This window comes from Micropterus salmoides, unplaced genomic scaffold, assembly GCF_014851395.1.
Source record: "Micropterus salmoides isolate LMB-PRFRI ecotype aquatic unplaced genomic scaffold, ASM1485139v1 Ms_hic_scaffold_4, whole genome shotgun sequence".
In the NCBI taxonomy this organism is placed as follows: Eukaryota; Metazoa; Chordata; class Actinopteri; order Centrarchiformes; family Centrarchidae; genus Micropterus; species Micropterus salmoides.
In genome coordinates this window covers 31,792,899-31,807,296 of record NW_024043372.1, presented here as the reverse complement: position 1 = coordinate 31,807,296, position 14,398 = coordinate 31,792,899, and the positions used below count along the sequence as shown (strand labels likewise).

The 14,398-nt window shown below is 40.8% G+C and overlaps 1 protein-coding gene across 1 annotated transcript in view; it reads right to left on the bottom strand.

The window, feature by feature from the left end:
• The window catches only part of LOC119886483 (inositol 1,4,5-trisphosphate receptor type 1-like), a 65,498-nt gene that overhangs the window by 18,375 nt on the left and 32,725 nt on the right, over positions 1-14,398 (bottom strand). Inside the window, exons 38-45 of the mRNA XM_038697260.1 lie at positions 14,066-14,173; positions 13,411-13,603; positions 10,253-10,375; positions 5,461-5,636; positions 4,787-4,951; positions 4,396-4,585; positions 4,025-4,117; positions 2,998-3,146 (exon numbers count right to left, since the gene is read on the bottom strand). Of these exons, the coding sequence (XP_038553188.1) occupies positions 2,998-3,146; positions 4,025-4,117; positions 4,396-4,585; positions 4,787-4,951; positions 5,461-5,636; positions 10,253-10,375; positions 13,411-13,603; positions 14,066-14,173 (1,197 nt within the window). The remainder of the gene's footprint in view (positions 1-2,997; positions 3,147-4,024; positions 4,118-4,395; positions 4,586-4,786; positions 4,952-5,460; positions 5,637-10,252; positions 10,376-13,410; positions 13,604-14,065; positions 14,174-14,398) is intronic.

Here is a 14,398-nt window from a genome sequence, read left to right as displayed (position 1 = left end):
GTAATTTTGAAAACAAAATAATATGTGAAAACTATTGTAAATCTAACATTTGAGATGTGACATTTTAGTTTAATGGCTAAAATTCACCAGATGTCAAGTTGTATCTAAACTAGAGGTGGGAGGGGGGGCTATGTTGGGCTATGGAGCCTATTTATATTTTATTTTACTGCCATCACTGGAAACACATCGGAGTGACTCATAGCGCCCTCTTTGCATACAGGGCACTATGCAGTGGTGCATATACCATCCTTGTGTGTCAAACACAACCCGAACTGAAACAGTACAGTGAATTCACATGAAAGACAAACTAACTGAGGTCTATATAAGTGAGTCATGTCTTCAGTCTATGGTTCAAGCTGTAGATTTAACACATGTTGTGATGGTGCACAAGCTTGTCTTCATCCTTGATAAGCATCATTAATGCTTTTTCTGATATGTTTGAAGTTATGAAAGTCCTCTAAGTAACCTCTTTGGCCTACCAGTACAGCATATCTTATTCTCAGAGAGAGCCTCTTAAGGCATGCTGCAGCCCACTACACTTCTTACAAGGAACTTCTTCTCTCTTTCTCTTTTTTTTTTTTTTTTTTTTTTTTACACATGGAATTAGCCAACCATTAATTTGTTTTGCTTATTGGGTCAAATATGTTACATACTTTTGAAGTAAGAGTTAATTAAATAAAATTTTTATCTCAGTAAAACATAAATGCCCTTTAATATCTCATATCAGTTTTCTCCATCCACTTTGATGTCATTCAATTTAATGTATGTGTTTGACGTGCACTGCATATTGTTATCAGTGTTAATTATGTCCAAGTTTACTATAATCCAATAAATTGTGGACCACAACTTTAAGGCCGAAGGGGGGGGGGGGTACCGTGATACATTACACTTTATATCTCAATCTAAACTCCATTTTGCTCCTTGCCCTTGCCTTTCTGTGCAACAATAAAACAAAAAACTGCATAAAATAGCCAATAATTGATTTGAACACAACTTTGTCCCACTATAGGGAGTAATTAATTCTCCCAAATTTGTGCAGGGTTTTGGAGTTTGTTCAATTACTAATTAATAACATTTCTATTTATTGTAAAACCTTTGTTAATTTTTATATTTACTACTCAAGACTATGCTTGAAATAGTCTGGGTCTATTAACATGTAAATACACATAGGTTCAATAGTAAAAGTTCAACAAAAACTAGGGCTATGTAACCACAGCATATAACACTGTACATAAACTTCAAATGTGAGAAATAATAGAGGTGTGAGTGTGAGAAAGTGTATTAAATGCTGACACAAACGGTATGTATTAAGTGAGTCACAAATGCTACTGCTTAATTAGATTAGACATATGTCCCATATGAGTCTAGATAGACAGCGATATAGGTATACAGAACATTTATATAGGACATAATAATGATTGTAATTTGAATTATTTAAAAAATAACAATTTTATTTAATTTAATAAAAAAAATTATAAAATAAAAAAAATAATAACTGTTGCATGTCGTCCCTCCTCTTCCTCTCTGTATCCATGCATGTCTTGTCTGTTAATCTACTATCACTATCAGAAATACAAAACAAAAAAAAATATTTCTTTCATTTAACAGGACTCAATTTCAGGGTGTAACATAATCTCCATGAATGATAAATGTGTAATTTGACAAAAGCTTTGTAGACAACTCAGACGACAACACACGGAGGAGCTGCATTTGAAGAATGCAGACAGTTAATGTTAAGGATGACTGAATCAGCTGATGGGTCAGCGGTTCTTTCGCACCATGTCCACCCCTTTAACCTGCTGTCAGATCGCGCCCTTGACAAACTAATTTCGACTCTGCAGGATGCAAGGATAATGGGAGAAAGATCCCAAATCAGGTGGTTCCTCACAAGACCGAGTTTAGCAGATCAAGGCAAAAGCCAGCAAAGTGGCCCTAAATGGTATCTAATGAGAAACTGTGTCAGAAACTAACAGCAGCACAAGTGCGTCAGGGAAGCAACCACTTCAGAAGAAGGGGCTTTCCTTTGGCAGTTAAAATGATTTGTAATTGCTCACAGACAAGAGAGTATGATGCAACAATCAAACAATCAATTTTCTTTCTGGTTTTTATTTTTCTATTTTTCTCTACAGAGTTTGTCTGGTTGAATCGCTTGCGATGTAAAAAGCCAGATTGGACGAGCGTGTGTGTATCTGATGTGTTGCTCTTATTTCGCATTTGTAATGCCAAACACACAAATATGTACTAGTCGAGATTTCATCATTTTCATGATAATGTAATCTTTGCTAGAACGAGGCAAACTTTGTTATTTCATTTAGATTTTTTTTTTATAGTTTTACAGGACATGTACATACAGAACAATATATCAGAATATAATAAAGAAATATACACAAAAATGAGTTTTTATGTCCTCACACTGCTACTTAAAAAAAAATCATGAGGCCGTGTCCTGGTCTATATGAAAGATGAGTTCTCTGTGTGTGTTTAGCAAGGCATGGCTGCTTCAGGGGATTAACACATTTTATACCAATGGCAGACTCTGTCTAGCTGACTGATGTGATAATACTTGGGAAGGATTCAAGGTCACGGAGGCAGGGATTACATAATTCAGTCCTGGTAATCTGGGGCAGATGATGTAAAAAACTGAAGTACTGCCCGGTGCCGAGAAACAAAAAGGCTGCAGTAATCAACTCAACCCCTAATGAACCTGATCGCTCGAGTAACAACGCAGCAACAGTGTTGTTCTCAAGGTTAACCTCAGGAAAGACCACTTGAGTAGCTGATACATGTGTGCACGGTACTTCTGTATGTGTACTCTCTGAGGCACATTCAAATATTTTTTTTACCTGCAGTAGAAAACAAGGTGGGGCAGAGCTGTATTTTGAAAGGAGGGGAGCTTGAAGAATTGAGGCTTTGCTCAAGGATATTTTATTTATTCCAAACATGACCCTCTCTGAGTTTCCCGATAATAGGCCCTGCAGTGTCTATATTACATTGTACCTCTTTGGATGGCTTCCGCAGGACGTCCCCAACACCTCCTCCACTCCTGAGGCCGTGACTCAATACTGTGACAATGCACATGAGCAGGGAGTCACATGTTCGCTCCTTGTCCTCGATCACCACCGCTGATGGCTGGATGGCAAGGGAAGCTACGGAGACACAGAAATACTGTCATGATAGTCATTGTTTGTATAGGCTGAATGCAAAGGTTTGTCTGCTCTGTAAGATGCAGTGTTACCAACAGTCAACAAGGCCTTTAACCCTAATTCCATAAAAAAGAGTCGTCACTAAGATAACAGCTACCCAAAAAATAGAAAACCTCAGATCCAATATACAATGACACAATATGCTTTTTAAGTCTTGTTTCATTCCCAATCAGGGGTGTGTGGGGGCATAACAAGAATTTACTTAACTAGCCACAAAAAACAAGTCACCACACTAACATCATTAGCCAGACAGCCTAGTAGTAGTAGTAGTAGTAGGACAGGGACGACCTGGGCAAGGTCAAGCCCCAAGCAGCTTGAGGATTCGACATGGTCGGCTGATCAATTTTAAGGCGCCGCACATGTTCATCTTTGATTGGAGGCTTTTCTCCATCAAGGTCAGTAGGTTTGCAAGAACTTGTTGTTGGTGGTGAGAAACTCTCGGCACCATCAATGCACCACTGACTTGCTTGTACCTGATGCTAATTAATCCCTGACCTTTCAACTGTAGGCCCCTACATCAGGTCTTAGGCTCTGTCCCTTGAGACAGACAAGGAGTATAAACCTCTGGTGTTGCTCCCAGTCAGTCCAACCAGTCTAATCCCATGACCAACCGACCGCCCAGATTTACAGCTCAGTGGGACGAATTTCCTCTGACTGAGTCAGACGTCTGCGAGGACATAAAGACCTTTACACTCTCACACATGCATGCTTGCACTTGCAGTCACACCATGTTGCCCACCCCAGTCTCTCTCTCACACACACACACACACACACACACACACATTTACAAAGAAAGTTACCTTTCACTTTTGTCAACCTACCATCCATCACGGCCTCTGATGAACAGTTCTCCCCATTTTCTTTCTGGCACACTCCGCTAGAGAAGAACTCTCCCACCATACTGGCTGCATGTTCTGTTCAAATGGGAGCACGAGACATTACGCAACTGCACAATTTGTTTTCACACTTTGTAAAATTATGTGTTCACTATGCATATTAATGGTAACATCCTTCATATGCACAGATTGTTGGTGATGATAAAAGCAAGGTAAGCACAGTTATTAAACAGAACACACTTTTCGCATTCCTTAGCTTCACTTTGACTACACGTATTTTTAACAGACATCCAGCATGTGTGTTTGTGCTGTCTGGGTCAGGGAGTAACTTATGTTCGTCCTGCTAAGGGACATACCTAGTGTTTTGTTGGGTATCCTGTCGACAGCCAAAATGAAATCGTCTTTGAAGAAGATATAGCCCACAATGGAGAAGAGGTAGACGAGGATAAGGGCCAGCACGGCTGTCAGAACAATGGAACGGCCATTGCGGGTCACACTCTTTATTACGTTCAGCAATGTCTCTTCTCGGTAAACCAGATCAAAGAGCTGGAAAGAGGAAGGATTCAGAGATGTGGAGTGCAAATGTGAGCATGCTCATGTTCCTCTGTGTTACAGTGCAAAATGAAAAATTGTACACTATGATGTCTATATTTCTATTCACCATAAGCTGGACATTATTGTTAGTATTTCACTATCTAGGGTGTCTGTGTTCATGTGTGTAAATTGTATATATGGTTGCTGGCATACTAGCAGGCTGTAAAAGAAGACATGGACGAAGACCCCCAGGCTGCAGATAATCAGGTAGAGCAAGTGGTACAGGAACTCCACATCCATGATCATGGCTATGTAGCCACGCGTGAACGTTCCGCGGTTCCCAACGAAGCTCATCAGGAAGATGACCTTATTGCATAACTGCAGAACAATGGACACCACAAAGAGAACAGGTATAGACAGCAACATGTCACGATAGCACACAGAATGTTTAAACTGAGAAGGGAAGGCGTACATAGCAGTATTAGTATGTATTTGTGTATGTTTTCAAATGCTTAGACCACTAAAAATAAAGTGGATGTGGTTGACCACCACAGCGGTGTGGAATCTCCCTGTTTCTTGTGTCAACACCAAACAGCTATGAGTAACATTTCTATTAGCTGCTGTTCTATTAATGCTACCTCAGCTGTTAAATCAATGTGTCTACATGCCAACTTGAATGTGAAATCAGTTTGAAGGATTGATGTGTTCCTGCACGGTGTACACGCAAGTCCTGAATCATTAGGTTAATGTTTAGTTAATGTTTGGCATGTGACTGCACCTTTTGGACAGGCAACTTCCAGTCCACCTACTGGGTAATAAAGAATCTATACTGTATGTGACATTGCACATGGGTTCTGCATAAGTGCCTTTCACTGATGCACACTTACATTGAAACCCCCCAGCAGGAGCAACGTGGGCTCCAGGCCTACAGAGAAGATCAGACGTAGAATGGTGGAAGCAATGAGCGCCCGGATGCCGTGAGGCTGAGGCAAGACGATGACTATAGCCAGAGAAAGCAGCATGGCCATCCACAGCAAGGCAGACAGATGGGGCTCCAGGGTACCTGAGGAGGAGGGCGGTCACATTAGGGTGAGGTGTGAGCCATTCAATTATAATTGATGTAGCCAGCTATTTTAAATAAAATGTGTGTATTGTTCTCTTTTTACCATCACAAGAGACTAATTCATTTAATCAGGGGTGAGACATGTCACATGTCAACTGTGAAACACACGTACACATGGCTTTAAGGATTTTTAATATCTCAAATGCAACAAAAAGGTTGTAAATAGCTTTTTTTTGTCTGAAAATGTAACTAAACATCCCAACACCTTCACTCCAATATCTTCTTTGCATATTCAGAAAGAATTGTGACATCGACACGCACGCAAAGTGTTAGGTGCAGCAAAAGTAAGCTGAGCACTTTTCACCAAGGCCTTCTTTCATCTTTACTCACTTATAAATAAATATGCGTTTGGAAATTTCTTGTCATGACAAGAGTGTCTTCCGGAGAAGGCACAAGATTTCAGGTCTCACGCTTCTCTTCTCTCCTTTGAGCTCATCACAACTACAAAAACACAACTTCTGGAGTCACATTTGAGTTATGTGTCGCCATGACATAGAAATATAATGACCAATTTGGATACCAGGTGGAGAAACTGAAGCTGACTTATCTACCATTTGTGAATCATAGTGAAGGAAGTTCCCAGTGGTTTCAAACACGAATCCAATAGTTTTGGAATTATATATTATAAAAAGAGCTCTTTGCCTGTGTGTGTGAGAGTGAGTGAGTGAGTGAGTGAGTGAGTGAGTGTGTGTGTGTGTGTGTGTGTGTGTTATGTACTCTACATCAGTCATTGCAGAGCAGCAAATTGTTATCATGAGGTCAGCAGGCAACAGCTCCGTGCCAAATCCTGGTCAGCATGTAGCAGAAAGGCTGCATCAGTTTGCCAATGTTTTAATCTAATTCCTCTTAACACACAAATACATTTATCAAGTCAGAAATGCAGTCAGTCAGAATTTCAACACGACTCCGGACCTCTCCCTCCATCCCCTCCCTTCTGAGGCCTCCTTCTTCTCGCCTCTCTGTGTACTGATCACATGACAGGTACTCGTTACATAACTCCCCCGCTTGGCTAAAAATACACTTGGCTCCAGCTAAATTCATCAGGGATGGTCCTGGGCACTGCAACGTAATAGGCCGCCTGGGCGCTTGGACTTGGCAGCCAACTGAGACACAGCAGCTTGTACGTCACACGCCTACAGTCTAAGACCATTCATCTCTCTGACTTGCTTACTCTACAGCTATTAGAAGATAGGCTGACCTTTACACTAAACCATTTACACTTCAAAGTAGATTCTACGTAAAGCCTGTTTGCCATAATGATGAAAACGGAGATTTTACTTTACTTAGCTAAGTTTATCTTATTGTTGGAAAGTGTCTGAGCTATTGCTCTGGTGTCTGCTTCTACCTGCAGGGTCACATTCTAGCAGCGCCTGTGACGGAGAACAGGCTCTGGCACTTTGTATGGGATCAGGTAAGCGTTGACCAGCAGCAGTCAAACACCCACCTGGCTTCAACCACATCATTAACCTATGGAAACCTGGAGTTACTCAAGAAGCTTTTTTTCTAGGAATAATGCACATGTGGTGGCTACTGGGAAAAGTTCCTAACCACAGCTTCTCTTCAAACAAACCACTAACCTTCCATTGACAGACGTGTGAGTGAGGTGTGCAGCTGATACAATAAGGGAATTTCACAGTGTTTCAGTTGTGTATATACCACCTGCAAATTTGCAGTGAATGTGTGTCATGCCCCAATTAAGTTCACCAGCGTAGTTTGGTTTATTCAAGGTTTGCAAGCAGTTGACCTGAATATCAACAAGAGAGGTCTAAGCTTACATGATTCCAGGACACAGAGTGAGAATGCATGTATCTGTGTCGACATTATATATTCACTACTGAGGATCCTAACCGAGATTTTCTTTTTTTCGCTGCAGTTTGAAACAAACGTTGCTTTACCCATCTTGCACAGATTGGCGTGCACCGCTAAGCCCTCAAAGACCTTTGACACTGAAAACCACATGGAGTTTCTAGAGCTAAGCTAACAACCTCTTTTTTTTGTCTCTTCTATATCGCTGTGAGGAAGTTCAAACAAAAGGGACCTCGCCGTTTGACCCCAGACAGAACAATTGAAAGTTTATGCGAATCACAATGTGCGTCTTCACTCTGCTACTCTGCACTAGAACAATGCAGGCCTTAACAGCTGCGGCTTTTCACATCCCCACAAATACTGCCCTCAAGGAGAACTGAGAAAAAAGGAAAGGAGACAGCAAAACAAACACAAAACTGAAAGCGCAAAACAAAGTGTAAAAACATGCTCCGGTCTCCAACTTATTCCTTTTAGTTAAATCGGTCATGCAGGAATTGGTTGCGATAACCAAAGCCTATCACTCTGAATTAATATTTTATCTCTAAAGTAATCTGTCGCACTTTGTGACCCAACACTGGATCAGATCTCCTCCAAATTAAATCTGTACATTTAGGCCACATGACAGCACCTGACTGACCAGGGGTTAATATGGTTTGGGACACAAGGTCAAATATTTAGATCTCATAAAGGAACTGCAGAGCCTCTGTTTTTCTGGCTTTGTAATTTCTGGTAAAATAGTTTGTTTTGACCCAAGAATTCAGTTTGTTGTCTATCAGTGTTGAGGAGTTGTTTGTCTTTGTATTCTCTGTATATATTCATTAAACTATATTTGAGATTACATACTACAATTATTCAGGATTGTCACATGATCGACAATTTTGGTTGAAAAATGTATAATGAAATCCAAATATTGAGAGCTGACCACAGATAATAGTTTTCTTACTATAACTATACAATAATAATAATACATTTCATTTGTTAACTTGAATGATGGCCTTTGGCTGATTTATTTGGTATTCAGACATTTTGGACAAGTTGGATTTATCTGAGCTTCCCGCAGTCATAACTACGACTTAAATACTGATGGTGATTGCAAATCAGAAACTGGTAATTTCAGTAACTCTGAATTAACATGACCGCAGCATCAATGTCAGGACAATTTATTATAAAATCCTATTGCTAGTAAACAGCTCGGGTCCATGTTTTCTTCCTGAAATACTGAAGCTAAGCAATAGATGACGCGCTCCGCAGATTCAGTATTAAAATAAATGTTTTTAAAATCAGTCTGATGTTGGATTTAAATGCTGTATATGTTTCCAACATTGTTTTATTGGTGCAAGAGGCTGTATTGTACAGTTGTGGTTTTGGTACTCAATGTTTGTGTCAAACGATGAGGATATAAGGGCATGTGTCTTACACAACGGCAGCGACTGATCCTTTTCCTGTACCAATGCCACAGGCAAAACACGTGGATCCATTAAGAGAGTTTAAGTTTAAATATGTGACATTGTCTACAGCAGCTTTGACATAAATAACAGGTGAATTAAGTGATGCAATGTTACACAGGGTTACATGAGAGTAAAGTAAGAAGTCTGACATCTGACTGTTTGTTGTATGTGTATCTGTTTCTTATCACGGAGGTGTCACTTTCAATGGTATCTCAGAAGCAAGTTGTTTCTGGCCTTATGGGTAGACCACAGTATTTACACAAGTCTGTACACATGCAAACACACGCAGACACATAACTAATTACCAGAAGTGATACATATGGAGAAAAAGACGACTCAAACCAAGAAGTGTGAGAACGAGACTAGAAATCTGATAACATGTTATTGTCAAGCGCAGAAAAGGTACAGTATCAATAAACAGGTCAAGACCTAATTAAGAACTAATCCATCTTGGTCTTTTGTGACGGCATTGCAGTTCAAGATCCAAATCTTCAGCTAGGATTACATTCTCATCACACCTCCACTTGTGGTGAAACTCACTTTGGTTAGGGAGGTGTGAGGCTACACCCAAACCACAAGCACGAGAGCACACAGCATTCTGTAAAGTCCTGCATGTTATAGTATGTGATGATCCAAACGCATGCCAACAACTATAAATACATGTGAAGAGATATATACAGCCAGAGAGACAGTCTTTTTTTTATTCCACGTGCTCCTCTTCCTTGTCAAAACCTGGCACCTACATTACCTAAAAAGCAACTCGGTCGCCTACAGTTACGCTTGTAGCAGTTAATGAACCCTGGAGCCACTAGCTTAAAGCAGAGATGAGTAGCAGGCTACGGAGGTCTGGTAAGCTCACTTCTTCCAAACTTCACATCCCCAGATTCTTTCCATTATTCAAACGTGAGCCACTGGAAGTTTCTTTTTACATGGCAGCAAAGAGCTGCACCAGGAGGGTGTAAACATGCATGGTTGTTCGGACCAAAAATTAAAGTCCTTAACAAGCCATAGTCCAATTTCTGTTCTTGTTAATCTTTTGCATACAGGTTTCTGGTAATGTACGAAAAGAACAACAGTGTACACCCGCTGCCCCCTGCCCCACCCACGGCCTTCCCATAACAGTTAATGTTTGTGGCTCTCACTCCCATTTCCTGCATTGCAATAGTCACACTCATTGTGTTAACCACAGTACACATACACACAAACACAGAACACAGACAGGGCCTCACTAAACTGCTGTTATCTGTTGTTTTCCAAGTGTTAAAGTGAAAGTGTAAAAGGTGAAGACTTTAGCAGACAGACCTCCACGGACGCCCTCCAGAGGGTAGAAGAAGGCCACGAGCAGGTTCATGAGCACAGCCAGGTTGAAGGAGATGCTGCTCCAGAATGACATGTTCCTGGAGCACCAGTACAGGATGGGCTGAGCTGGAGCACAGGGTATTGAATCAAATTAACACAGGTCAATGTACTGCAGAGAGAACAGTGCGGAATCAAAACATTAAACACAAGCACAATTTATCTAATAATTTCATGCAACACTTTAGCTTATGGTAAAAGTAAACCACACAATTACTGATCAGTGTTTCACACCAAGGAGAAGCAAAATGCATAGATAATAATTCAACTTAATTTGATTTAGTTCATTTGATTTTTTTTCCCCACAGCAACATTACATTTATTTACATTTATTAATTGAGCTGACGCTTTTATCCAAAGCGACTTACAATTGCTATACATGTCAGAGGTTGCACGCCTCTGGAGCAACTAGGGTTAACCCCTAGTCTTTGGTGACACATTGGTGGATGGGTCACAGTGGGGCACTGAACCCAGGTCTCTCACACCAAAGGCATAGTCTTATCCATTGTGCCACCACCACCCCTAATAGCATGTTTTATTATCTAGACTTTGATTTTTAGCACTCCAACATTGTGTGGGGACTCATGTCAGTGATTTAAGAAATGGTTTGGGTGAAACACATTTATAAAAAGAGAGTCATAAGCACCAAAACAGTTCACTTAGAGGGAGAAAATCAGGCAAAACCTAAATCTATTTAAGTACAGAACACCAACTGTCAGGCTGATTTCACAAACATGATATGATTTTCTAGTTTAAGGAGAGTAAACATGTTTACTTGCATACATGCACACACACACACACACACACACACACACACACACACACACACCCTACTTAGACCTTGGTCAGGAGATCAGTATCATGGCCAACCCTATTTTGAGCTAGACTATTCATTAGAAAAGAAGGACTGTGGGTGGGGACTTTTACCATCAGAAGTCACTTTATTCGTGGCATGATTATCACCAGCGGAACAATATAGTTTCCAGCTGTACTGATTCATTCAGATAGGAGAGAGGTTATCATCACGTGCTATCACATTATAGATAATCTTCCTTCTCAACATGCTCTTAAACCAGTCACTTCACTGCAGTAGCTGACAGAGAATCAGCCACGGGTCAACAGGGCCCTGCCCTGCTAAAAGGGAAACTCCAAACAGTTCAGGTCTGCACGACTATGGTATTTAAGATTAGTGGAAATGTTTAGTTTAAAAGAGGAATTATGAGATTCCTCAAACTGGCAGGTAGATGAAGCAGGTTGACCCATTAATCCTATTAAGATGGAACAGACTTGGAGCACACTGATAGGTCAGTTGGCTAAGATGCAACATGTAAGCACAACATCCTGGGTGTGAATCCAGCAAAGTATTTTTATCGCATATCTCTGCCTTCTTTCCTATTTTGTAAACTTCCCTGTTTACTGTCCTTTTTGCTTATAATAAAGCAGAAATACCCCCCCCCCCTCCAAAAAACCCCCCATCAAATTAAAGATAGGACAGGCTTCAAGCTCCATCCATAGCTTTTCCCCCCCCTAAGACAAAAACACAACATTCTACACTTGTGTGACCTCTCAAACCCCAGTTTATCAATCATCCACACTGGCAAAGCCACCGTTTTAGGTTTAAATTCACTATTTGCCAGTAAATCCCAGTAGATCAGAGCAGTTTCTGAAATACTCAGACCAGCCCGTCTAGCACCAAAAACCATGCCATGGTCCTTTCTTCCCCATTCTGATGCTCGCTTTGGACTTCGTCTACACCTCCACATGCATTGAGTTGCTGCCATATGATTGGCTGATTAGCTATTTGTTTTAACAAGCAATTGAACAGGTGAACCTAATAAAGTGGCCGGAAACAGAACACCATGTGTAAACTCCAAAGCAAGGGCTATTTTGTGAATGGGCTTGCAATGTGCAACAATTTGTGTACTGCCCATAACAATCGGGTTTATCATACATACAATCACACTCACAGAGCTGACAGCACACTCTCCTGGCTGGACAAGAATTATTTTACATCTTTATAGAACATATTTTGTTATCCCATCTTAGCACTTAACTAACTTATACAACTTTTTTTTTTAAATGACTTGCTAAGTGCTTATCGAGGTTTACATGCTCTTTCCACTTCCATCCCTCCAGGGTTGGTTAAGGGGGCAGAGTGCATCCCCTTTCACACATGGAAACAGCAGACTTGCTGGGTACAGTTATCAGCGTGAGTTTGTGGTCTTTGTTTAAACTGTTTAAAATGTATTATGGTATAGAAAAACCATGTGATGCCCATCACAGATTGGTTTGGCTTTCTTGTACTTGCCAAGGACGTCAGCAATGCTGCTAACGGTAGCCATTTGGAAAATAGGAACACCAAAGAAGGAGAGTGGTCTCACTAAGGCTGGCTAATGATGGATTTTAAAGGTGACCACACAAGTGAATACTTTGACTACCTATACATAGACTGCCAACTACAAGCAGCACTGGCAGCAGGATTGTCCCCAATTCCTACAAGTTGTCAATCAACCAGGGCATTTTGTTATTATTTATATATGAAGTGCAATTTTTCTAAATTAAGCGTGTTTGACTCAGTATGACAATGCCCAGTTTATTTAATACATAATCAGTTACGTTTTGACTCTTTCTGCACACCTGCTTTTGCCTCTGAGAGTTTTGTGGTTGGCAGAACTGAAACTTAAAGTTATGGGTTAGATCTGTCTCATGCTCTATATCTATGATTTATTTTTTGTTTGTTTTGTTATACTTGGCTTTCTTTGGTGGCTGAGACCTGAGGCGTATATTGTGTTGCATGTTGTGGCTTTTGATGACTATAAAGGCGTGGAGGAGTTTGGGAAATCATACTAGATCTCGAGTTGATGAGTTGCAAGAGTGACGTGCGAGGAAATTTTCGTCTCCAGTTCCCAGCATGTCAAATTAACCTAGCATTTATGGTGCATGTGTCTGAAAGAGGCTTTAGTATCTGTTTCTTATTCAGGGGTGGTCCTCATAGGCCCGGAGGGATGCAAGAAAACAACACGTAAACCAACTATAAAGGTAAAGAGTTGAGGAGAAAGACGCACAGGGAACCGTGTTTGTGTTACCAGTAGCCTCTTGAGTACCTCGCAGCTTCTTCTGCCAGTTCATCTCATTAAAGAGGTCCTCAGAGCGCAGGAAGAAGTCATTGATCTTGCTGCCTTGCTCATCCCGCTCTGTGGTGTAGTAGACACGCAGCTTGGACTCTTGGGTGAGGAACTCACAGATGTTGGGCACAGGGAAGACTATCTGCTCCATGGTGCGATCCAGTCGTACAATCTGGACACAACCACAGAAGCAGCCACCACTCTCTGTCACTGTGGCAGGCAACTAAATCTTGACCCTATAATGTCTTCTTTAAAGCAAACTGTATTTTGCAATTTTAAAAAAACTTTACAAAACTGGCTGATAAACTGAACCAACAACAACTAAGTTAAGAACGTTGTCAACAATCAGCATTCCTTCTTTTCAAGGAGGGCACACGTGGAAAACGTGCCAACATGCCAAAGGTGCTTGTCATTCTGTCAAGGTACAAGAAGAGCTTCAAAAGCAGGCCAAGAAAAACAGCATCACATGTCTTAAGTTAATTGTGATGCCAAGCTATGTCACAATACTCTGCAGCAAACACAGATGTCTTGTGATACATTGTGGCAGTATTTCACAGTGAAACTTTAAATGAAAAACAAAAATGACAGATCCAAAATGGTACAGTCTAGCTCGGACATAGACCTAACAACTGACCTCAATCTGAGCTGTGTGTTTGGCATAGAACTCCAGGGCCTCGTCACCCTCTCCATATGTCCCCCCTGGCTTTAACATAGCCTGCAGTTCCTTGTTGTGACGGGCTAACTGAAATGACAACAAATACCATAAAACCAATGATAAACAGATTCCTGATCACTGACACTTATCACAAATACTGTTTGTATTATTGTCAGAAAGGTTTGCCTTAAATGTGAACAAGTGTTAACTACAGCAGGGTGTGGACTGACGGTGGCTGTTGCGTAACTATAACTGTTGTCACTAACCTAAATCATGGATTGAAAAGACACTCTGCTGAGTGGAGAAAGGTAG